The sequence below is a fragment of the Crocodylus siamensis genome, chromosome 14 (assembly GCF_052110815.1).
Source record: "Crocodylus siamensis isolate JL-2025a chromosome 14, ASM5211081v1, whole genome shotgun sequence".
NCBI classification, from domain to species: Eukaryota; Metazoa; Chordata; order Crocodylia; family Crocodylidae; genus Crocodylus; species Crocodylus siamensis.
The window spans coordinates 14,970,814-14,994,500 of record NC_143408.1 but is presented as its reverse complement, the minus strand read 5'-3'; the positions used below and the strand labels follow the sequence as shown (position 1 = coordinate 14,994,500).

At 44.7% G+C, this 23,687-nt stretch overlaps 1 protein-coding gene across 6 annotated transcripts in view; it reads left to right on the top strand.

Moving 5' to 3' along the window:
* CDON (cell adhesion associated, oncogene regulated) overlaps window positions 1-23,687 on the top strand; it is a 189,409-nt gene that overhangs the window by 119,983 nt on the left and 45,739 nt on the right. For 5 of the 6 annotated variants that reach the window (XM_090027842.1, XM_090027840.1, XM_090027844.1 and 2 more), the window contains 7 exons: window positions 81-216; window positions 9,083-9,355; window positions 16,300-16,446; window positions 16,726-16,869; window positions 19,316-19,603; window positions 22,112-22,381; window positions 23,058-23,411. In XM_090027842.1, coding sequence (XP_089883968.1) covers window positions 141-216; window positions 9,083-9,355; window positions 16,300-16,446; window positions 16,726-16,869; window positions 19,316-19,603; window positions 22,112-22,381; window positions 23,058-23,411 — 1,552 coding nt within the window. In that variant the 5' untranslated portion in view covers window positions 81-140. The remainder of the gene's footprint in view (window positions 1-80; window positions 217-9,082; window positions 9,356-16,299; window positions 16,447-16,725; window positions 16,870-19,315; window positions 19,604-22,111; window positions 22,382-23,057; window positions 23,412-23,687) is intronic. The other variant, XM_090027846.1, reaches the window with a different exon arrangement.

Here is a 23,687-nt window from a genome sequence, read left to right as displayed (position 1 = left end):
ATATTTCTGTGTATATAAGAAGAAATAAGGAGGAAAAAAATCTACAGTAAATTTTAGATTTTCTTTCTTTTTTGTTACAGTTGTTTCAGTGCCTTGTCATAGTCTGGAGTGCTGTGCTTTCACTTCTGTAATCTGGCACTATGCATCTGGATCCTGGACCCATACAGGCACTATTTTTCCTCACTCTTACAGTTCTCTTCTGCACTACAAGTTCAGGTAAGGCTTTGTTGTGAAGTACGTCACTAGCTTGGAAATGAAAGCATGTGCATTCATGCATCCCTTTTTAAATCTCACTTGCCATCTGAAAGTCAGGTGCCTGAAAATGTCTTAATCTGAATACCCAAATTACTTAGCTTAACATTTTAAAAAATGACAAGTGAATATTTAGCATGGATAAATATTTGATCACTTAGGATTATCACTTTCCTTCTTTGGGAAATCAATTCAGTATTCTAATTAAACTATGAAGAATGAACAAATAAAATGGAAGTTGAGTTAAAACAAAACACCCCAAAACATTGTTTTAAACAACAGATCTGCTCTCTGTGTAGTCAGCTTCCTTTAATTGACCAAAGAATAAGTTATTACTAGCTTACTGTGAACAGCAAATATACTTCAATGAGAGTGAATGAGATTTTATTCTTAAAGCAGTATGAGAGTAGAGTGGATATTATCAGATCGTTGATGCTGTGAATTACGCCAAATGAATCCACATTGAAAATGAGGTTTTCTAAGGGTGCATACAGAGTTTTGGTGAGGTTAGATCATGTTAAAAATGGCCACTACCTCTAACTTACTTTGTCCAGATGCAGACCTTATGTTTAGATCCCTAATTAGGTGGATCTAAGTACAAACTGTATAGAAGTTCAGGGCAGTTGGGTCGGTCTAAAAAATTGTTGACCTGTTCTAAGTTAACTGTACTTCCAAGGTAGTCTAACTTTAGATTGGGTCTGCAAGACATATCTAACTGAACTTCTCTACAGTACCCAGTGCAGCCCCAAGACTGGGAAAGCCCAGCCATTGCCTCCAGTCTCAGGGCTGTGCTTTCCCTACCTGCCCCCAGCCTCCTTGCACCAGGCTATTTTTTAGCTCCCTGGCCCTCCCACCACCCCCAAATGGATAACACCCCCCCTTATGGATCAGCCAGCCCTCCATGCCACCCTCTGAGCCTGCCTCCCTCCCCCCAATCCTGCAAGCTGCTGCCAGTAACAGTTTTTACCAGCATTCGCTGGGGGAGGGGTATTGGTTCACTGGGGGATGTCATCTGGTGGTGGGGGGAGTTTGGGAGCTAAAAATAGCTCCTGTTCTTTGGGATTAGGGGGCAGAGCCCCCAACCCCTCCATAGACCCTGCTTGCCCCCATCAGTAATCCATCCTGAGCTTGCTTGCTGACCATTTTCCTCCCCGCCCACAAGCTTCTGCAATCCCCCCATCCCAACTTACCTTTGATTGGGTGGCCATTTTTAACCTATCTAACCTTCCCCAACCTTCCTGAATGTTTGTACGTATTAAAACTGTAGTTGAGTGAAGAAGCTAAAGACATGGAGTTGCAAAGATTTAAGTGATGGCACTGTTTGCTGGTAGACTTTTTTACTGGTAGACATTCGCAGCTTACAACAACCATTACTCTTCTCTCAAAGACCAGCTCATTTGCTTCACTAGGGGCTAGGTAAAGCATTTTTGTACTTCAAAGCTAAACTACATGTGGATTCATTGTAGTTTTTCAGGGTGAAAATAACTGCAGTTTTTCATCTGAAAATGATCTGTGTTAACAGTGTGGTAATGGGCCAATTTTAGAAGGAAACTGAATTGAGTGGAACCACTCACAGGAAGCTTCCTTTCTCTCCAGGTGTCACTTAATATCAGTATGAACCATACTATATAGTATAATTATTTACAGCACACTTACAAGCTACAAAATATTTTTCTCTGTCATTTTTGTTTGCTTGGCAAACAGATTTCTTTTTCCTCTTTATTTCTAACAGAACTGAAGTCAGTAAGATTATTTTGTGTACCACTATCTGTTCATAGAAATCGTAGAAACTAAGGACTGGAAGGGACCTCAAAAGATTGAGTCCATACCCCTGCTCTGGGCAGGAATACTGCTGAGATCAAAAGAGTGCAGCAAGGTGTCTGTCCAGTCTTGTTTTGAAGACTTCCAAGGTTGGGGACTGCACCACCTCCTTTGGAATTCTATCTCAGATTCTGGTTACCCTTATCATAAAGAAGGGTACCTTCCTTGCATCTAACCTGAAACCATCCTCTAACAGTTTTTATGGCCATTGCTCTTGTCCTCTCTGGGGTGCCCTAGTGAACAGTTTTTCTCCCAGCTCCTGATATTTACCCCTTACATAAATACAGACAGCTACCCACCTCAGTCTTCTCTTCCCCAGGCTGAACAGTCCCAGATCCCTTGGTCTTTCCTCATGAGGCTTGTCCTCCAGGCCCTTAATCATTATTAGAGAGTGACATGTGGCCAGATGTGGAGCAGCAGCAGCTGCTGCATGCAAGTTTTCCCCCATCTCCCTACTCCAGGTCCAGCTGGGCAGGCAGTGCCTGCACAGCAGTGTGAGATCGTGTGTGGCGGTGCTCCATCCCTGCCCACCCATGCCTACCCCCTAGGGCCTTCTCAAGGACCTCCAGGGGTACATGTGCCCCTGGTTGAGAATTCATGCTCTAGCGTGACCACTTTTCCCCATAACTTAGTATTGTCCACAAGCTTGGCCAGCATGCTTTCCACAATCTCCTCTAAATCGTTGATAAAGATGTTGAACAGCACGGGGACAAGAACCCCTGGCCACCACCTGCCAAAATGATACAGACCTGTCCACTAACACTCTCTGGGTTTGACCCCTTAGCCAGTTCCCAGCCCACTTGACCGTGGACTCTGCTGACCCACAATCCCCCTGTTTTTTTATAAGTATGTCATGGGATACCATATCAAAGGCCTTTTTAAAATCCAAGCACATGACATCATCTGCATCTCTCGCATCTAAGTGGTTTGTTACTTGATCATAGAAGGAGACAAGGTTGATCAGATGTGACCTGCCCGCAACAAAACCATGTTGGCTATCCTTCAGCATCATGCCTTCTGCCAGCCTCTCACAAATGGACTTCTTGATAATTTTTTCCAAAATTTTACCCAGTATTGAGGTTAAACTGATTGCCCTATAGTTTCCTGGATCCTCCCTCCTCCCCTTCCTAAAGATTAGCACCACATTGGCCCTTTTCCAGTGTTCCAGGACCTCTCCCAAGCAACACAAGTTTTCAGGTACCTTCGTCAACAGTCCCGCAATGACTCCAGTTGATTCCCTTAGCACTCTTGTAGTCCATCTGGTCCTGCTGACTTGAAGACATTCAGCTGCTCTTAAGTGCTCCCTCACCAGTTTGACACTGACCATTGGTTGGCAACTGTGCCCCACCATCCATCCAGTATCCCACCAGGCAGGCGACCACCATTTGTATGCAGGAACACCAGCACAAAGTATTCATTAAAGAGTTCAGCTTTCTCCTAACTGTTATCAATTGTCCTGTCCCATTCTGCAAGGGCCCCACATTTCTCTGGGTCTTCCTCCTGCTCTCTGTATCAGCTTTGGTTGCTGATTCAATTTGGAGAAGATTTGGCCTGATTCAGAGGCCAAATCACCAAATCCAAATAGCATTAAGAGACCAAAATAATCCCCGAATCGATTCGGAAAAAGATTTGGAGATTCAGAAGGCAGTCTTTTAGGGGAACAGAAACTGAGAAGAGGGAGGGGAAGTGGCGGGGGGGTGGGGGAAGACTGACATCTGTAGCTGGCCAGTAACTGTGATCTTTTCCTGAGTCCCCTTCCAGTCACAGTGCTTGGGGCAGTAGGTGCATAGAAAAAGCATATAAGCTTCTTTCTGCAGCCTTTCTGTCCCTTTTGTGAGCTGTTTCTGCCTGAGCAAAAGAGGTCTGGGCAGCTGGCCCAGAAACAGGTGGGTGGGCAGAGATCTAACCAGCACCAGGAAGGCCCCCTGTTCCAGGCTACCATCCCTGCTGTTTTTATCCAAATCTGCCTTAACACATACAAATGACACAAGTTTTTCTTTCAGCAGTTTGAGGTGCAGTTTCCCAGAGACCTCTGCACCTATCTCCTTGAAACTTGGCAGATGTTGTGTGCTCAGAAGGGGCTACCATCCCTGCTGTTTTCATCCAAATGTGCCAAAAAATAAAAAAGTTCTAGGTATTTCATTGATTTCCCCATTATAGCCTATGGCTGAATCACCGAATCTCTTCAAATCAGTGCTGAATCTTCCAAAGCTGATTCGGCCAAATAGATTCAGGACAGTGATCCAAATTTCTGAATCAAATTACTGTCCTCCAAATCGGCCGAATCAGGATCAAATACTTCCCTTTTTGTGCAGGTCTAGTGATCACTGTGGCAGGCCAGTAGCGGGGGCTCCTGCACTGAGCCACCCACCTCACTGCACCCCACCACCTTCCAGGCTCCGAATGCCTTCCTGGGGGCACCTTGCATCTGGCCGACCCCCTTCCTAGAGCACATCTGCTAGCCTGGGGGTAGAGCTGCCATCACCAGGAGACGGGGCTTAATTCTGGTACTGCGTCCCCTGGGAAACATAGGCGTAGTAGCCCTCGAGGGTACTTGACTCACTTCAAGAACTTGGGGTGCTTCCCTCAGTCGGAAGCACAAGTAGTGGTGTCCCTTAGTCAGCCGAACGAAGGGGACCTCAAGGCATAATCTAGACCCACTCCCAATGAGTCTCCCATGCTAGGTACAAAGGAGAATTTTATTAGTTACAAGGAGTAGGGTTGGAATAGGGTGCACAGTTGAGTAGTATCAGAGAAATCCCATAGAGCAAACATTGTGGCTGGAGTAGCCTTTGATCATGCATCTGAGTTACTGCAAGCTATATAGTTAGATCTCAGGTACCTTACAAGTATCATCCAGAGGCAGGTGGAGAGTCCCTCTGGAGGCAGGCAGTTCCTTGATCATGAGTTTTGAGAGAGAGAGCAAGTTTCAGATGGTCCAGCTCTCTGAGTTTTCCTCATGGTGGCTGCCTCTCTCCTGGGCAGTCCTTAACTTTATATAGCTCTTATGACCTCATTTACCTGGTCCAATGGAGGCCAGCACCTGTTGGCTGTCTCAGGTAATTTTGAAGCCATTGGCTCTCCTTTTTGAGAACTTGTGGAGGTCAGGTGAGGGAGGTCCCCGATGACTGGAAAGGGGCAGATACAGTGCCCATCTTTAAAAAGGGGAAGAAGGTGGATCTGGGGAACTACAGACTAGTCAGCCTGACATTTATGCATGGAAAGATCATGGAGCAGGTCCTCAAAGAATACATTATGAAGGAGCTAGAGGAAAACAAGATGATCAGGAACAGTCAGCATGGATTCACCAAGAGCAAGTCATGCCTGGCCAATCTGATTCCTTCTGTGATAGTGACAAGCTCTGTGGATGAAGGGAGAGCAGTGGACCTTGACTTTTGCAAGGCTTTTGACACGGTCTCCCACAATATCCTCATTAACAAGTTAAAGAAATTCAGATCAGATGAAAGTACTGTAAGGTGGATATGTAACTGGTTGGATCATCTCACTCAGCAAGTGTCTGTAGTGGCTCAATATCTAGTTCACAGGGGATATCAAGTGGATGTGGATGACCTCTACCTGACTCAAGAAGTCTATGGGCCAATGAGAGGCAAAGCGCTGCTCGACCTGGTACTGGCTACGGGGAACGACCTAATCGATGACCTAGTGATCGATGGGAAGCTGGGTGACAGCGACCACGAGCTGATCACCTTCGCCATCCACCGTAAAGCTGGCAAGTCAGTCAGCAACACAGAAGTCCTTGACTTCAGAAAAGCCGACTTTGACAAGCTCAAGAGGCTAGTCGGTCAGGCCCTCAGGGACCGTGACCCCAGGGAGATGGGAGTTCAAGAAGAGTGGTTGCTTCTCAAGGAAGCGATCCTCAATGCACAAGCTAAATCTATTCCAACACGGAGGAAAGGCAGCAAGAAGGCACAGCGACCCCCCTGGCTCTCCAGAGACCTAGCGGACCTACTGTGGCTAAAAAGGAAAGCCTACAAAGGATGGAGGACGGGATTCACCTCCAAGGAGGATTATTCTGCTCTGGTCCGGTCCTGCAGGGGGCAAACCAGGAAAGCTAAGGCTGCAACTGAACTCCAACTAGCTTCAGGCATCAAGGACAACAAAAAGTCCTTTTTCAGATATGTGGGGAGCTGGAGGAAAAGCAAGGGCAACGTTGGACCCCTGCTAAACCAGATGGGGCAACTGACAACTGACGCCCAGGAAAAAGCCAACCTATTAAATAGGTACTTTGCGTCAGTCTTTCATCAGTCCCATGGGACGCCCATGCCTGCTATGGGACAGGGAGATCCGGGTGATGGGGATCCCCTACCCTCCATAAATGCTGACCTTGTGAAGGAACACCTTGAGAAGCTGGATACCTTCAAGTCAGCCAGCCCTGACAATCTGCACCCCAGGGTACTCAAGGAGCTGGCGAGCGTCATAGCCCAGCCCTTGGCACGGATCTTTGAAAACTTCTGGTGCTCTGGTATAGTGCCCGAAGACTGGAAGAAGGCCAATGTGGTGCCCATCTTCAAGAAAGGGAGGAGAATGGATCCGGCTAACCACAGGCTCATTAGCCTGACTTGTATCCTGGGGAAGATCTTAGAAAAGTTTATTAAGGAGGCCATCCTTGAGGGACTGGCCCAGGCTAACATCCTAAGGGATAGCCAGCATGGGTTTGTTGCGGGTAGGTCTTGTTTGACCAATCTCATTTCCTTCTATGACCAGGTGACCTATCACCTGGACGAGGGAGAAGAGATTGATGTCATATATCTTGACTTCAGAAAAGCTTTTGATCTGGTATCCCATGATCACCTCTTGGCCAAACTGGCCAGTTGTGGCCTTGGCTCCACCACGATCCGCTGGCTGGGAAATTGGCTCCGTGGTCGGACCCAGAGGGTTGTGATTGATGGCAGTCACTCATCGTGGTGCCCTGTGACCAGTGGGGTCCCTCAAGGCTCTGTCCTGGGACCCATACTGTTCAACATCTTCTTTAATGATGTGGACATTGGAGTCAGGAGTGGACTGGCCAAGTTCACTGATGACACCAAACTTTGGGGCAAAGCATCCACACCAGAAGATAGGCGGGTGATCCAGGCTGACCTGGACAAGCTCAGCAAATGGGCAGACGAGAACCTGATGGTGTTTAACACCGAAAAATGCAAGGTTCTCCACCTTGGGAGGAAAAACCTGCAGCACCCTTATAGGCTCGGCAGTGCTACGTTGGATAGCACTACAGAAGAAAGAGACTTGGGGGTCATCATTGACCACAAGATGAACATGAGCCTGCAATGCGATGCTGCGGCTAATAAAGCAACCAAAACGCTGGCTTGCATCCATAGATGCTTCTCGAGCAAATCCCAGGACGTCATTCTCCCCTTGTATTCGGCCTTGGTGAGGCCGCAGCTGGAGTACTGCGTCCAGTTTTGGGCTCCACAATTCAAAAGGGATGTGGAGAAGCTTGAGAGAGTCCAGAGGAGAGCCACGTTCATGATCAGAGGTCAGGAAAACGGATCTTACGATGACAGGCTGAGAGCCATGGGACTCTTTAGCCTGGAAAAGCGCAGGCTCAGGGGTGATCTGATGGCCACCTATAAGTTTATCAAGGGTGACCACCAGGATCTGGGGGAACGTCTGTTCACCAGAGCGCCCCAAGGGATGACGAGGTCGAACGGTCACAAACTCCTGCAAGACCGTTTCAGGCTGGACGTAAGGAAGAATTTCTTTACTGTCCGAGCCCCCAAGGTCTGGAACAGTCTGCCAGCGGAGGTGGTTCAAGCACCTACATTGAACACCTTCAAGAGTAAATTGGATGCTTATGTTGCTGGGATCCTATGAGCCCAGCTGACTTCCTGCCCTTTGGGCAGGGGGCTGGACTCGATGATCTCCCGAGGTCCCTTCCAGCCCTAATGTCTTTGAAATCTATGAAGTGGGGTTCCCCAGGGCTCTGTCCTGGATCCAGTATTGTTCAATATCTTCATTAATGGATTTGGATCATGGGATTAGGCGCATGCTCACAATTTAGTAGATGTCCCTAAGTTAGGTGGAATTGTGGGCCCTCTGGAGGGCAGGGCTAGGATCCAGAATGATCTGGATAGACTGGAGAATTGGTCTGTGATGAACCAGAAGAAAGTCGGTAAAGGCAAGTACAAAGTTCTACACTTCAGACAGAATAACCGCATGCCCAAATATAGACTTGGGAGTGACTGCCTAGGCTGCATTACAGCAGAGAAGGACCTGGGGGTTACAGTTGATCATAAGTGGAATATGAACCAATAGTATGCTCTTTTTTGGGGGGGGGGGAGTCAGCAGCATTCTTGGCTGTGTTAATGGATATGTCGCTTGCAAATCAAGGGAAGTAATTTTTTGCTCTATTCAGCACTGGTGAGGCCTCCCTTGGAGTGTTGTTTCCTGTTTTAGGCCCCACACTTCAAGAAAGATGTAGACAATTTGGAATAAGTCCAGCAGAGAACAACAAAAAATAGGGACCTGCTAGGCAGGACTTGCGAGGAAAGACTGAAAGAACTATGGTTATTTACCCTGAAGAGGTCTGAACAGGGATTTGATAAGTGTTCAAGTATATGAAGGGTGATTTACAGGTAAGATAGAGATGGGCTTTTCTCTGTGGCTGTAGGGAACAGACCTAGGAGCAATGGCCTCAAGCTTCAGTAGGCTGGAGATGAAGAGGAACTTCCTGTCTCTGAGTGGTCAGGCATTGGAACAGGCTGCCAAGAGAAGTTGTGGATTCTTCAGGCTTGGAAACTTTCAAGAGTTAGGCAGGAACTTGGCTGGGATGATTTAGTCAGCGATGATCCTGCCTCGAACAGGGGACTGGACTAGAACCTTATGAGGTCGCTTCTAGCCCTATTGTCCTGTGGTCCTGTGAAACAAACTTGGTCCATACTTTCATAAGTCAAAGCTTAACTTTATCTGGACAAGATTTCAGTGAATGTTCAAATGAGATAATGCTGTTAAATTAATGTTAAATCATTTAATGTCTCTTTCCTTTTAGATTTGATTCCTCGTTTTATTTCTGAGCCCCTGTCCACTGTTCAGAAGCCTGGTGGGCCTGTAAAGCTACATTGCTTGGCTGAACCCTCCACAGTTCGCATTTCTTGGTTGTTCAATGGAGAGAAATTGGACAGCAGGGTGGAGCAAGTAGAAGTGCATCCAGGATCTTTGACAATCTTCTCTCTCAGCCCTTCAAATTCTGGGTGCTACCAGTGCATTGCCAATACCAGTGTTGGTGCTATTGTGAGCAGGCCTGCAAGAGTATCCATAGCCCGTAAGTTAATGTCTTTTATTCCTCACTCCATGACAAACCTGAGTACCCATCAAGTGACTTCAGTAACTACTGGGCATTATTTTAGCATCCATTCAGGGAAAGTAGAAAAAAATACTAACTCTGCCCCAAAGAGCTTGCAATATAAATTTTAGGTCATATGCAACAAATGAGAGTGGCAAGGAAAGATGGGCTACAAAAATAAAATCCTTTGCTCATTTGGAGTGTGAGCACATTTTGAGGGTTCACTTATTGTTTATCTGCCTAATAAGGATGATGGTGAATATTAATGACTTGTTTATTTTGGAGATCTCCGAGTTTTCATGCAAGATGGTGGTGATAATAATGGTCAATATTTAAGTGCCATAGTTTGAGGGACCAGATTGAGAAGAAAATGCTAGTCTTAAAAATAGCTTGGACAGACTTACAGGAGAAATGAATTATTGGATTGGTGGTGGTATTGGCGTCTGTTGTTGTAGTGCACAGAAATCTCGTTCAAAATTGGGCCCCTGCTGTGCTGGCCACTATACAGAGAGTCTACCTGCCCAAAAATCTGACAAACTTAGACACAACCAGGCTAGGGTTTGTGAGGAATACACTGAAGCAACAAAAGATTTTAGTGAAGAATTGACAGGGCCTAGTTAGAAGTGTTTAGTAATTTGCAGGTTGTTGTTTGGTGGAAAAATAAGGTAGGAAGATAAAAATTGGGTTAAGAGAACAGTTGCAATTTGTCACTAATCCAGCTATGATCAGCAGGCTGGATAACATAGGCATCTTGGCAAAGACAGGTGGTCTTTATGAGGGAGTTGAAGGAAAATAAGAGTTCAGATTTTAATGGAGGTAAAATCCCCCCATTCCCCTTGCACGAGGAACAACAGCTTGTGAAAAAGCATGGAGGTATTTCTAAGGGAACATCCTGGGGGATGGCAAAAGCAGTAGAACAGGAGAAGGGTAGGGTAAACACTGTTATTCTTCATTCAAATTCAAAAATGACCATGACATCACTTTTTGGTTTGGTTTCTGTGAACACGTGAATGGCTGATCAGGCTAATTTGTGTTTTGAATTGTCTATGGCACACTGAGCGCGAGATGCTGCTTTGGGTTGCTTGAACAACAGCAGACATGCTGCTGTTGCAAGATTTATGTTGTTTGCGCTTCTGCTCTGCCTCAGCAGTTCTCTGCTCATAGATGGTAGCTCCCATATGGATGAGGTTTTGCCAGGTGGAATAACTATGAGCGAGATCTTCCTAGGACTTTGGGTCAATGTTGAAATGTTTCAGGGGTGACTTGAGGGAGTCTTTGAAGCGTTTCTCCTCACCTCCCTGAGAGCGCTTTCCCTCCTATAGCTCACCATAAAAGATCTTCTTTGGCAGTCACTCTTCTGATATTCTGGTGGCGTGGTCTACCCATCTCAACTGTGATTTCATCAACGGAGTGTGGATGTCTGCCCAATTAAGAACCTCGGTGTCGGTGTCTGGGATCTTGTCTTGCTATCTTATCTTCATCACTTTCCTCGGACAGCCCATGTGAAAGTGGTTCAGCTTCATAGCATGGTACCTGCACACCGTCCAGGTTTCACATGCATACGTCAGGTTTGGCAGCACGACGACTTTGTAGACCTTCAGTTTTGTTTGTTGATTGGTGCCTCTGCACTCCCACGCGTTTGCACATAGTCTGCCAAAGGCTACACTTGCTCTAGGAATTCTGGAATCGGTTTCATCATCGATGTGAACTGCACAGGACAATGTACTGCCAACATAGGTGAATTTGTCCACTGCCGGGAGGGTTTGCCCATTCACTGTCGTGGTAGGCTCTGTGTAAGGCTTTTCTGGTGCAGGCTGGTGCATCACTTCTGTCGTCTTAGTGTTGATTGCTAGACCACAGTTGTCACAAGCTGAAGAGAAATGGTCCATACTCCGTTGTGTATCAGATTCAGATTTGGTATTCAGGGAAAAGTCATCAGCAGACAGAAGATCATGAACAGTCACTTCCTGTAACTTTGTCTTCACCTGTAGTCTTCTCAAATTGAAGAGTTTGCCATCAGTCCGGTAGCTGATGTCAATCCCAGTGTCACAGTCATGAAAGGCATCTGTAAGCATGGCAGAAAACATCATACTGAAGAGAGCTGGGGCCAACACACAGCCCTGCTTGACTCCATTGGTGACTGGAAATTGTTCAGATGAGTCTGTCATCTACAACACGAGCAAGCATGTCATCATGGAATTGCCAAACCATCGTGATGAATTTCTCTGGGCAACTGAATTTTGCCATGTTCTTCCAGAGGCCCTCCCAACTGACTGTATCAAATGCTTTTATCAAGTCAGTGAAAGTCACGTATAGGTTGGAGTTCTGTTCCTGGCATTTCTCCTGAAGTTGATGAGCTGCAAACACCATCTCTATGGTCCCACATCCTTTCCTGAAACCACACCAACTCTCGGGTAAAAGCCCTTGTTCAATATGTTGTATAAGGCGATTCAACAGAATTCTGGAAAGGATTTTACTGGCTATTGACAGCAAGGAAATGGCCCGATGGCTGTCACATTGTCTATTGCCTTTCAGCTTGTACAAGTGCAAATGCACCCTTCTACTCCTGGGCTGTAGTACCTTGAGTCCACATTGACTGGAAGAGTTCAGTCCGTTTCAAAGCCATGTGTGTGCCTCTGGGTTTGTAGGCCTCTGCTGGTGTAGCATCTGTTCTGAGTGCTTTGGCATGTGACAGCAGATTAATTGCTTTCACAGTCTCAATCAGCATTGGAAGATCAGCAAGAGATATGTTAATGTCTACCTGAGACAGTGATAGATTGCCTCCTCGCTAATAGATGACTGTTGATTGAGGATGGTGTTGAAGTGTTCTGCCCATCTCTGCAGTATCTTTATCAGTGAGCAATGTGGTGCCATCAGCCCTCAGTATTGGAGATGTTCCTGATGTCCATTGCCTGTAGATCGCCCTCAGAGCATTATAGAAGTTCTTCATATTGCTCCTGTCTGCGTAGGACTGAAACTTATCTGCCTTGTTGCTGAGCCATGAGTTTTGCATCTCTGAATTTGCATTGGACAATCCTCTTGATGTTATTGAAGGTTACCTTCTTAGATGTTGAAGTGCTGTCTTCTAAGCAGGCCCTATGAAGCTGATATTTCTCATTCAGTAGTCTCCCTATGTCCGTATTGTTTTCATCAAACCAATCTTGATGTTTACATGTGGTGAGACCAAGAGTATTGAATGCAGCTGAGTAGACAGTCTCTGAAGGATGCCCAATTTTCCTCAATATTTTTATTTGCATTTACATCAATTGTTACTAGTTGGCTGCATAGTTCTTCAACAAATGCCTGTTTCATATTCTTCTGTTGCAATTTGAAGACATTGAACTTTTGGGGTGTTTTTTTGCCTTATGGTTGTCTACTAGGACGTACACAAATATTCAGCTTGGAGACTGAGCCTGTGGTCAGTCCAGCATTTTGCACTTCTCTCTTTTGTCACTCTGACATGCTGTCCGTCTCTTCTGATGATGATGTAATCAACAAAATGCCAATGCTTGGAGTGTGGGTACATCCAAGACATCTTGTTATGGTTTGGCAGGCAGAAGACTGTGTTGGTGTTGAGTAGGTCATGTTCAGTGCATTTCCTCAGCAGGAGAAGCCCATCGTTGTTGCATTTCCCTTGGCCATTTTTTCCTATGATGCCTGGCCACTGATCTGTGCCAAATCTAGCATTAAAGTCACCAAGAATGATGAGCTTATCTGCCTGTGGTACTTCCATGATAAGAGACTCCAGATCTTTGTAAAACTTGTCCTTAATTACTTCTGGGTTGGTCATAGTGGGTGCATAGGCACTGATATTAGTTGTACATGTTTTCCCAGACAGAGAAAGTCTCATTAGCATGAGTCTGTCATTCACTCCCTTTGGGAGATTTCTGAGCTGGCTGACTAGCTGTGTTTTGATAGCAAACCCAACACCCAGCTTCACATCACTCTTCTTCACTACAGGCACTTCAGAAAAAGGTGTGTAGCCAGCTCCTTTTTCAGCTGGTTGTTCTTCTTTAGCGAGGCTAGTTTCACTTGGGACCTGTTGAACCTGGCCAGTTCTCTACCATCTAGAGCTGCTCTTCTCCCTGGTCTATCTGCTGTTGTACAGTCCATTAGCATGCGCCCATTCCAAGCACTAATGGTGAGTGGTGTCACCTTTGTCTTTTTTGTCTCTGTGTGGTCTTTGAATGCTGTAGTGGGATCCCATCAGCTGTGATATGCTGACCAGGGTTGAGGTGAAGCAGACAATGTTTAGGACACCTTTTCTAGCCTCTTTCTTATACTATGGAGGTAAGCAGTGTGATCCTGAATAAGGCTTCTCAGTCACCCAAGGGGCTGCCAAATTCCACTGCTCCTTTAGTCCAGTGAAAAGCAACCTATGATAGATAATAAGTAACAAGGGTTATATAAGGGCAAATTATGAAGGCCTCAAAGGCAGGCAGGCAGGAAGTCTTGGTTCTTTTGCTACAGAGGTGAAGAATATCAAAATGAGATTCATGTGGTCTGAGTGGTGAGCCATGGGCGTGGCTTTTAGTAGCAGTATTTTGAGTAGATTGATGCTAAAGCTGACATCACTGGCATAACTAATGTGTTTTGAGAATTATAGTAAGTTGGTTACATATTTATTATCCCTCACATTACTAACCCTAACCCCTCCCGCCTCCCCCACCCTGTTGGTCGTTGTCAAGGCTGGGTGAAGGCTGCAGCAGAGGGAGCATGGGGGCACTGCCACTGGAACCCCCCTACCCTTCATCTTCTCCTCCCTGCTGGCTGTTGTTGTGGGGGCGGCTCCCTCGCCCCCTCTGCCCATAACACTCCGGGCCCTCACAGCCAATCAGTGCGCACCCTCTCAGCAGCGCATGCGCCGTTGGCCTGGAGCATTACAGACAGACGAAGGCTTTTATTATCTTAGAACGTTCTCATGTCTGCAATCACTGTTTTATAACTTTTTACTTTGAAATATTCTTTGGAGAAAGCACTAATAAAACCAATATTTGCAGTGTCTTTAGTATTGTGACTATTTTACAATAAAATCTGGCTTTTGTGCAGAACCTGTGATCAGGTAATTTATATATTCAGTTCTCAAATGTGGTTCTCAAATGTGGTATATTTAGTTCTCAAAAGTTCTCAAATGTGGTTTATTTCAGGGTTTTGGTTTTTTTAAATCTATTTAGTGCAGTAAATAGACTTTTCATACACATTTGCTTGGACATGTGAACTGGTTGGAAAGTTAGGGCAGGAGAGGAGAAATTCATTTTTAAAAAATTGCAAAATGTCATCTATGTTCTTTTCAATCTGGTCAAAATTACCTGACTAAGTGTTGATTTTTTTTTTTTAATTAGTTGCATTTTTTTGTTTTCCTTTTTCTGAGTCTTCTAAATATTTTGTTGTTGTTGTTCTTTTGGTTCTTGAGCCATAAATTGCCTAATTAAAAAAGAAAAAACCCCAATAAAACTAGGCTTGAAGAAAGAGGATATGGGTCCAGTTGTCCATTATGAAAGGCATAGGGAGTACTGAATGTCCTCTATAGGTATGCTTTGACTGTACTGGATTAGAATAATATCTGAAATGGGCCTTTGTCAGCCGAGATTTGAGTAACTCCTTTATAAAGATGCCTTTTCTATGGAGCATGTCCAGAATTCCCATGAGAGGAAAATTTCTCATAACTGAGAAATGCAAGTGTTTTGGTAAAGTGCTGATCCATTGCAAGACCCTCTCAAGAGAGCTATAAGGGTAGTCAGCTTAGCAAAGTTTACATGCTGTAATAAGCTTCGTTGCAAGAGATAATTAAAAAAAAAAAAAAGACAGTTTGTATATTGTACTATACTGCTGCTGTTCCTTGTATGTGTATGTTTTTCCAGGATTTAACAAAATGAGGAGGAGTAGGTGTGACTTACAGGCTGAAGTTTGGCTCCTGTTGTTACAGGCAGCAAACTGCAATTGATGCATTCTTTATTACTGGGCTCATTGTCAAGCTATCTTTGTAATTGAAAACAACTCCTTTCTATTTCAAGAATTAGCATTACAAAACTGCTCGTTATTTGTGTATCATAAATTGTCTTCTGCATTACATTAATAGCTTGCTGTTGACATCCCAGTTCCTTGCTTTGTTGGCATCTATTAACTTGTACGTCTTATGAAGCACAGAGAGGTAGCCCTGTCGGTCTGAAGTTAGGTAGAAGGTAAGATAGAGAAGTACTTTATAGACTAACTGAATTACAGAGAGAAGCTCATCTGCATATAATTTTTTGGAGGATTCCAGCACTCCTGAAAGTCCCAAGGCCCAGTTCCAGTCACGAGTAGGGGCCTATTTAGCATATGGACACTTTGTGGGGGTTATCTGGAGTATACAAACATCCTGAGGAGTGCTGAGCTTTGGGGCTTACCATGGCTTAAAATGCTGTTGACTGGTGGGGCCCAGCCCAATGACCTATATGTTAAATCCAATCCAAATCTAATAATGCGTAGTACTGTATATAAGTAGGTACAAAAATGCTGCTTAAAATGTGTTTATGGAGTACCTGTTCTTAAAACTTGCAGCATTTTCAAAAAAGGTGAAATGTATCCATTCGGGATAACTAAGTCTGTGGTCACCTGCAGTAACTTGTTTTCAAATGTATCCCTCATTTCTATGTGATCTGATGGTCTGATATTAAAGAGATGGGGAAGGGGTTGCAGAGGGCAAGGGGGAAGGGGACAGATTCATGGAAAACTTCCAATAGTTAGATTCAGCTGAGTAGTTGGAAAAAAGTTCACATCACATCTACTCAGTGAACCTTGCCTCCCTGTGTCCTTAGACCAACACAGCTACAACCAAAAACCCAGCAATAATTAGATTCTATACTGGAAAACTATCACATTGGAATTTCATCTCATGTCCACCAAAATTATCAACCCCTCTTTCCTTTTCTAAACAACTCTAGGTCTTGATGATTTTGATGCTTCAGTGAAAAATATAGTCACAGTAGAAGAAGGAAGTTCTGCTTTCATTGGATGCGAGGTACCAGAAAGTAACCCTAAAGCACAGGTTCGCTTTCGAGTACGGGGAAAATGGCTGGAACAATCAACCGGTGAGAGATTTGATAATGCTAGTAAGCAGTATAAATGTCCCAAATATTTGTTGGAGCCATAACTATGAGATACTTTTACTGCAAAGCTCATCATACAATTAATTTTGGATACCTCTAGCTTAGTAAATGAATTTTTATATGTAGTTCTTTTATAATAATGAGTTTTTATATGTTCCTTAATGATAAATTTAAGAGAAATGAGCTATCTCAATTTGCATAATATATTTTGAAAATGTGTCCTTGGAAATATTTTAAATGTAACCCTCTTCCCTTCCTCAGATAACTACCTAATTCTTCCATCTGGAAACCTGCAGATTTTGAATGTAACTCTAGAAGACAAAGGGTCCTATAAGTGTGCTGCATATAACCCAGTCACTCATGAGCTCAAAGTAGAGCCCATTGGACATAAGCTTATAGTCAGCCGTAAGTGTTTAATGTATGTAGAGGATGATTTACAGAATAAATTACTTCATCTCAAATTAATATTTTTCATAAGCTTGGCTGGATCTTAAAGCCTCACTGTTCTGGAAGTCTAACTCTGGTCCTCTACAATCTGTAGTCAGTGTTGCAGAACATTTTTTTTTATTTTTTATTGCTTGTTTTTTTTTAATTTTTGAAAAACAGTCTCTTCACAAGATCCCTAGCATACCAGCATGATTACCTAGTATTTTTACAAATATCTAGCTCTGCCAAGTTTATCTTCTGTTTACATGTAATTTGTTACCAGGGCAGTATGCATGATATCTGTTGCAGAGAATGGAAATATAGGTTGTTGATTTCCTGCTTTCGTCCTACGTACCAGTTAGTCTCTAAGACAGTAGTTCTCAACTGTGGTGCTGTAAGACACCCTCAGAAGTGCTGCAGTGCAGGTGCTGCTTCCACTGTGGCAACCAGGTAAAAGTGCCCCTTGTGCTTGGTTAGGGCCAGACCAGGTAGGGCTGTGGCACAAGCTGGTTCTTCTGCCTGCTGCCGACTTATTGGAGGGCCTACCTAAACTGCAGTGAGATGAAGGGATTTTTGCAGGCTGGTCACAGTGTATAGAGCCAGTTTTGCAGTCTTTTTGCAGCAAGGCCCCCTCTTCTCCCTCTCCCCACCGCTGATTGCCTGAGGGGTCCGGAAGTTGAAGTTCGGCACCCAGAAGTACGAGGTGCTCCATCTGGGGGCAAACAATCCCCAACATACCTACAGGCTTGGTGGCTACACTTTGACTTGCACCATGGCTGAAAGGGACCTAGGGGTAGTGATCGACCATCTCATGACCATAAGCCGGCAGTGTGATGCTGTGGTCAGCAGGGCAGACAACATGATGGCATGCACTAACCATTGCATCTCATGCAAAACTAAGAAAGTGATACTCCCGCTGTACTTGCACTGGTGAGACCGCAGCTAGGAGTGCTGCATCCAGTTCTGGGTGCCGCACTTGAACAAGGACATGGAAAACCTTGAGAGGGTCCAGAGAAGAGCCACCAGTATGATCAGGGACTTGTAAGACAAGCCATACAAGGAGAAGCTGAGGGACTTGGGCCTCTTCAGCTTACAGAAGAGAAGGGTGAAAGGGGACTTGGTAGCAGCTTACTGTTACATTAGGGGAATACATCAAGAACTCGGTGAACAGCTGTTCACCAGGGCACCCCTGGGGCAGTGGCTATGAACTCCTGGAAGCCGCTTCAGGCTCATTTCCAGGAAAAACTCCTTCACAGTCAGGGTGTCCACACTGGAATAAGCTCCCTCCAAAGGTGTTGCAGTCACCTACCCTGGAATTCTTCAGAAGGAGACTGGACAGTCACCTCGGTGGGGTCACTTGACCCCAGTTGTCTTTTCCTGCCCAGTGCAGGGGGGCTGGTCCCGATGATCTACAGGGGCCTTTCCAGCCCTTAATGTTCCATGAATCTATATGGCCCAGCTCCTTGCTGCTGATTGGCCAAGAGGCCAATCACGCATGTTCAGACTGCAGCATTGCATTTGGCTTCTTAAAAGATGGTGCTGAAACTTTTTGCTTTTCTGACTTGCATCTTCACCAAGTCTCTCACTAGCTCAGCCTCTCTCAAACCACATGGGATTGCTGTGCTTTCTTTGTATTTTAGTAAGCTTTTATTTTGGGGTGGCAATTCCATGCAAAATTGCAGGAAAAGCCTTTTTTGTGGTGAGCATGGGAAACACCATTTTTTGCAGTGAGTGTAGGAAACACGAAACCATGATTTAAGTAGGTCCTAGTAACGAGGCAAGAGAATGTGAGCGTGCTGCAGACCTCCCCACTGTGATTGTGCATGAAACACCGAGGGCACTTTTACCCTGCTGCAGCAGCAGCAGTACCTGGTTGTGAACCACCCAGGTAAGATGAGGCAGCTTATCAGTGGTTCTCAAATGGGAAGCAGGCAAATTCAAAAACAGGTTGTGGAAGCTGCCTTGACTCTAAGAAGGCTGAGAACCACTGCTCTAAAGTGCTACCCTGTCCTGTTGTGTACTCTTTGGTGAAATTTTTATTTTCTCCTATTTTGAAGAGGAGCAATTACTGCTGCTTACAGTGTATTCTCTGTGCTAATAGCAGTGACTGAAATATTGACAGACGATAAACCCCTGTAAAAATAAAGAATACTTTAAAGTAGTGGTTATGGTGAGTGGTTATGGGGAATACCCTGGTACCAGCAGCTACCATCCCATCTGATTTTGTAGCCATAGCAACCAAAAAGAACTGTAGTCAGCTATATAATAAGTGCTTGTTTCATGCATGTGTTAAATTTTGTTAAAATGCAGAATCTCAAGGTTTAAAGGGACATGCAGAAATTACAAAGGAAAAATAATGATGCAGTTAGCCAATTGAAACTGTTATGGGGGTTTGACTCCTGCATCTCTGCTTATCTTATTCCAGGTTCTTCCTCCGGGGGTATACATATCCTTCATCCTACTGTTTCTCAAGCTTTTGCTGTACCTCAGCACAGTCCCCTAACCCTAGAATGTGTTGTTAGTGGGTTGCCTGCATCTCATGTCCACTGGTTGAAGGATGGCCAGGATGTATTGCCTGGAGGCAGGTGGAGACTTCTGCACTCTCATCTTGTGACAGACAGACTCGATGCATCAGATTCTGGAAACTACTCCTGTGTAGTGGCAAATGAGTCTGAAGTGGTGAAGCATGTAAACTATTCACTTAATGTACTTGGTAAGAAAGAGGAGAGAATGCAATTATTTTAAGTTCTTTGCATGTTTTGTTTGATTATATAGTGGATATTTCAGGCACCTTATTGTAAGTTCATAGGATCATATAAAAGTAAGATAGAGGACATCTCAAGATGTCATTTAGTCTAATCTAAACCCCTACTCAAGGAAGGTGCATTCCAGACTGATATTTATGTAACCTGCACTTCCTTCATGCTCTTTCCATCCAGACAAAAGAAGATGCATTTTAAACTAACCAAAATGTGTATTTAATGAGCATATTTTATGATTATAATCCTCCCAGATTATAATCCTTATAACTGTTTAGAGCAGGGGTGTCCAACCTTTTTGTATGTGGGGCCAGATCATAAACTTTTTATCACCCAGTGGGCTGGCGAGCCATATTCAAACACCCTCTGTCCTGGGCCAGAGAGACCCTGCCTGTGTAGCCCTACTGCACCTGCCTGTTACTGCAAGGTTGGTGGTAGCTGCTGGTGGGTAGGGGCAGGAGGGACCCGTTCTGCATCCAGCCAGCTACTGCCCCAGAGACTGAAGGGGAGAAATAAATAGCTCCACATCTCCGTCCCCCAAGTAGTGCAGCCCCACGAACCGGCACTGCTTGAGGGGGGGCGGGAGCGAGGCGGCTGCTGCACCGCAGCCCCTTGCCTACCTGCACAGCCCCACTCACCGTGGTGCCCGGCTGCCCACGCGTGCAGCCCTGGTGGCCTCAGTGCTGCGAGACCAGAGCACGGGGTCCGGCAGACACTGGCTCCCGCCACCTTCCCCAAAGAGGTCACACCAGGACCCCGCCTGCCGAGGCATGTCTCCCCCCCCCGCGCTGGCTTCCCATGTGCTGCTGGTGACGGGAGGAGTCTAGCCAGGTCGGCACCAGCCAGCAGAAGTGGTGGCAGAGCCATGTGCCGCTCCGGAGTGACCGGTGCAGGCAGGGGGAAAATGCAGCTGAGCCCCTGCCGCTTCGTCCAGGCTTGTCCCGAGTGGGACATGGCTCCGCCGCCGCTTCTGCTGGCTGGTGCCGACCTGGTCGGCCGCCTCCTGTCCCCAGCAGCACGTGGGAAGCTGACTTCAGCTGTGTGCTGCTCTGGATGGGACAGACCCACCCGGGTCGGCACCAGCCAGCAGAGGCAGCAGCGGAGCTGTGTGCCTCTCGGGACTGACCATCGCAGGTAGGGGAAAGTGCAGCTGAACCCTGCTGCTCTGGCCAAAGCGGCACATAGCTACTCCTCTTCCCACACGCACTGCGTCGGCTACGTCAAGCTGACATGGTGCGTGTGGGAACCTTGTCCCTTCCCCAGCCCTTCAGCAGCCATTAGGAAGCAGCTGAGGGCCTGGGGGAGGGACAAGGGGCAGGAACGAAAGTATACAGTGTTTACTTTAGTTTCCCGTCGCAGCATTGTGGGCCTCAGAAAATGCCTTGGCGGGTCGCATGGCAGCCCACAGGCCATATGTTGGACGAGCCTGCTTTAAAGTCTCTTCAGGTCCAGTACCACCTTTAGTGTTAATCTATTTCATTGTATAAATGCCTCAAAATAAAAGCTGGTCATTGGGGGGGTTTTTTTGGTCTACAAAGCACTGTGTACACCTCTGGTACAATATAAATGATGTCGTCTTCCTTCCATCTGTGATGGTAACAAAGGTTACTAAGGTAATTGTAAGGTTACTAAGGTTTACAGTGACTAAAAAGTTAGTTGGAACGGATAGTACTAAACTTTTTCCCCTTCAGTATACAGCTGGCCACTTTTAAGCCATTGCAATTAATCCTTATTCCTCTTCCCTTTTGTAGCAGATTTTTTCCAGGCATTGATTAATGTTAGTAAAAGTTAATGAGCCTGGACATATCCTGGTATCATAGAAAGAATTGTCTTTTCATCATTTTTCATTCCAAATCCATTCCTGAATTCCTGCTCTTGCCTGAGATGCAAGGCAGCCAAAGTGGTCTTTATACTCAGCTAGGAAAGTACAGAATATAGCACACTTTTTTCTTTCTTTACTTTTCAAGTGAAATTGTAATTCTGGCAAAAGACCTGGACTTTTCTACATGGTCTTCATTAATCAGACCCTTCCAGTTACAGTGTTTCAAGCTGTTCATCAGTTTTAAATTAATGTTCTGAAAAACTTGTTGACCAGTGAGCCAAAACAAAAGAAGAAAATCTTTGTTTCATAAACCAGAGATTCAGGATATAACTGCAAAAGTTATAAAATAAATAACTTTTGTCAAGAAAGTTCTTCCTTAGAACTATTTTTAGTTTTAAAATGAAAAAAGATTCTTGTAATTTTAATGAGTGATAATTCTTAATGGAAGGAAAATGCCATTAAAATAAGTGCTAAAAATGTTACAGAAGCAAGTTAATTGTGTACTGAACTAGAAAAGACTAAGTTTGGCTTTCATATATGGTAACTTTGTGTAAGTTGTTATATTACAGTGAAGTGTATGGGCTACATCTTTTGCAAAAGAATACTTTGTAGGATTTCATACTTACTTTGTTTCTTTTAGAATCTGCCTCAATTTCTAAAGGATTGCAGGACCAGACGGTGTCTCTGGGTGTAACTGTATACCTTTCATGCGACATTCATGGAAATCCTGTTCCAAATCTCACCTGGTTCCATAATGCAGTTCCCGTCCATCTCTCTGCACATCACCTATCCACAGGAAACAGGCTGCAAATCAGTGGCATTACCAAGGAGGATTCTGGCTTGTATCAGTGTGTTGCAAACAATGGGATTGGATTTATGCATTCCACTGGGAGACTTACTGTCCAGACAGGTAGGAACAGTTTACAGTATTCAGGATCTTAAACTAAGTTTTCAGTCATATTTAAGTATTGTTGCTAAATTATTTTATTTAGGTATAAAACACTGTTCCTTTTTGACCACTGTAAGCAGCAAATTAAGTAAGTTTTCTGCATTGGTAGAAGGTTAATGGGAGATTGGGAAATATTACCTTTGTTCAGTTGAATTCAGGATTTAAGACAAAAAAAATCTTGTTTTCCATGCACTCTTGTTTCGCTGACAGCTTTAGCTATGTTTTAATGAGCATTTGGAGACCAAATATATCTGATAATAGTTCCATTACATCGATTCTCTGACTTTAAATGTTGGGGTTAAATCTAGCTTATAACTAAATTTGTTCTAAGAATGATTCTGTTACCATTGTCCCCAGCATCTGAAATGATCAATGCTGCATGATTTCATGTTCTTCAGGTTTGGGGTCAGTGTTCTATATATTCAATGTTAAGATTGCTTATAGAATTGTATCTGCCTCTTCTGAGCAGAGGTTTCAATAAACTGCTAAAGTCTTTCAAGCCCTTGTTCCTTAATAGTGTGATTAGTATCTAAACTACCAAGTAATTGTATAAATGGCCACTTTTTAAACATACTAACTCATCCATGTTCTAGGCAATACGTTCTATAGTACAATTAATTGTTTATATTTTTAATAGGCAAAGGTTCAATGCCAGTTATAGTTTCTCCACCAGCAAGTACCAGTGCAGTAGATGGTGGTGGTGTTACATTGTCATGTAATGCCACTGGGCTGCCTGTTCCAGTAATTCGTTGGTACAACAGCCGTGGACTTATTACCAGCCACCCTTCTCAGGTCCTTCATTCAAAATCACGAAAACCTTCACAAGCAAGAATAGGTAGCACCATGTCGGAACCAATCTACTTCACTATGTCTCGAGCAGGCTCAAGCTCCCTGTATATTCAGGCTGTTACTCCAGAGCATGCTGGGAAATACTCTTGTGAAGCAACAAATGAACATGGCTCAGTATTGTCGGATGCATTCCTTACAGTTGGTAAGCTGGCTTCAATATTGCCATCACTCTTCTTAACATTTTCAGTACTCTGCCAAGTGGTTTGTAGTGAAATGTTTGTCTTTACTAGCAAAGTGGTCAGTTTATTAAAATTCAGCTTGGGATAATTAGGTTGCTGTTTCAAGGTACATATGAAATGCCTTGGCTTAGTTCTCAGTGAACAGCTATCCACATTTGCGGTGTTGGTCACATCATAGGAAAGACTAATTAGGATACGTCTATGCTGCAGCATGATACAGTAGGCACATATGTGCTATT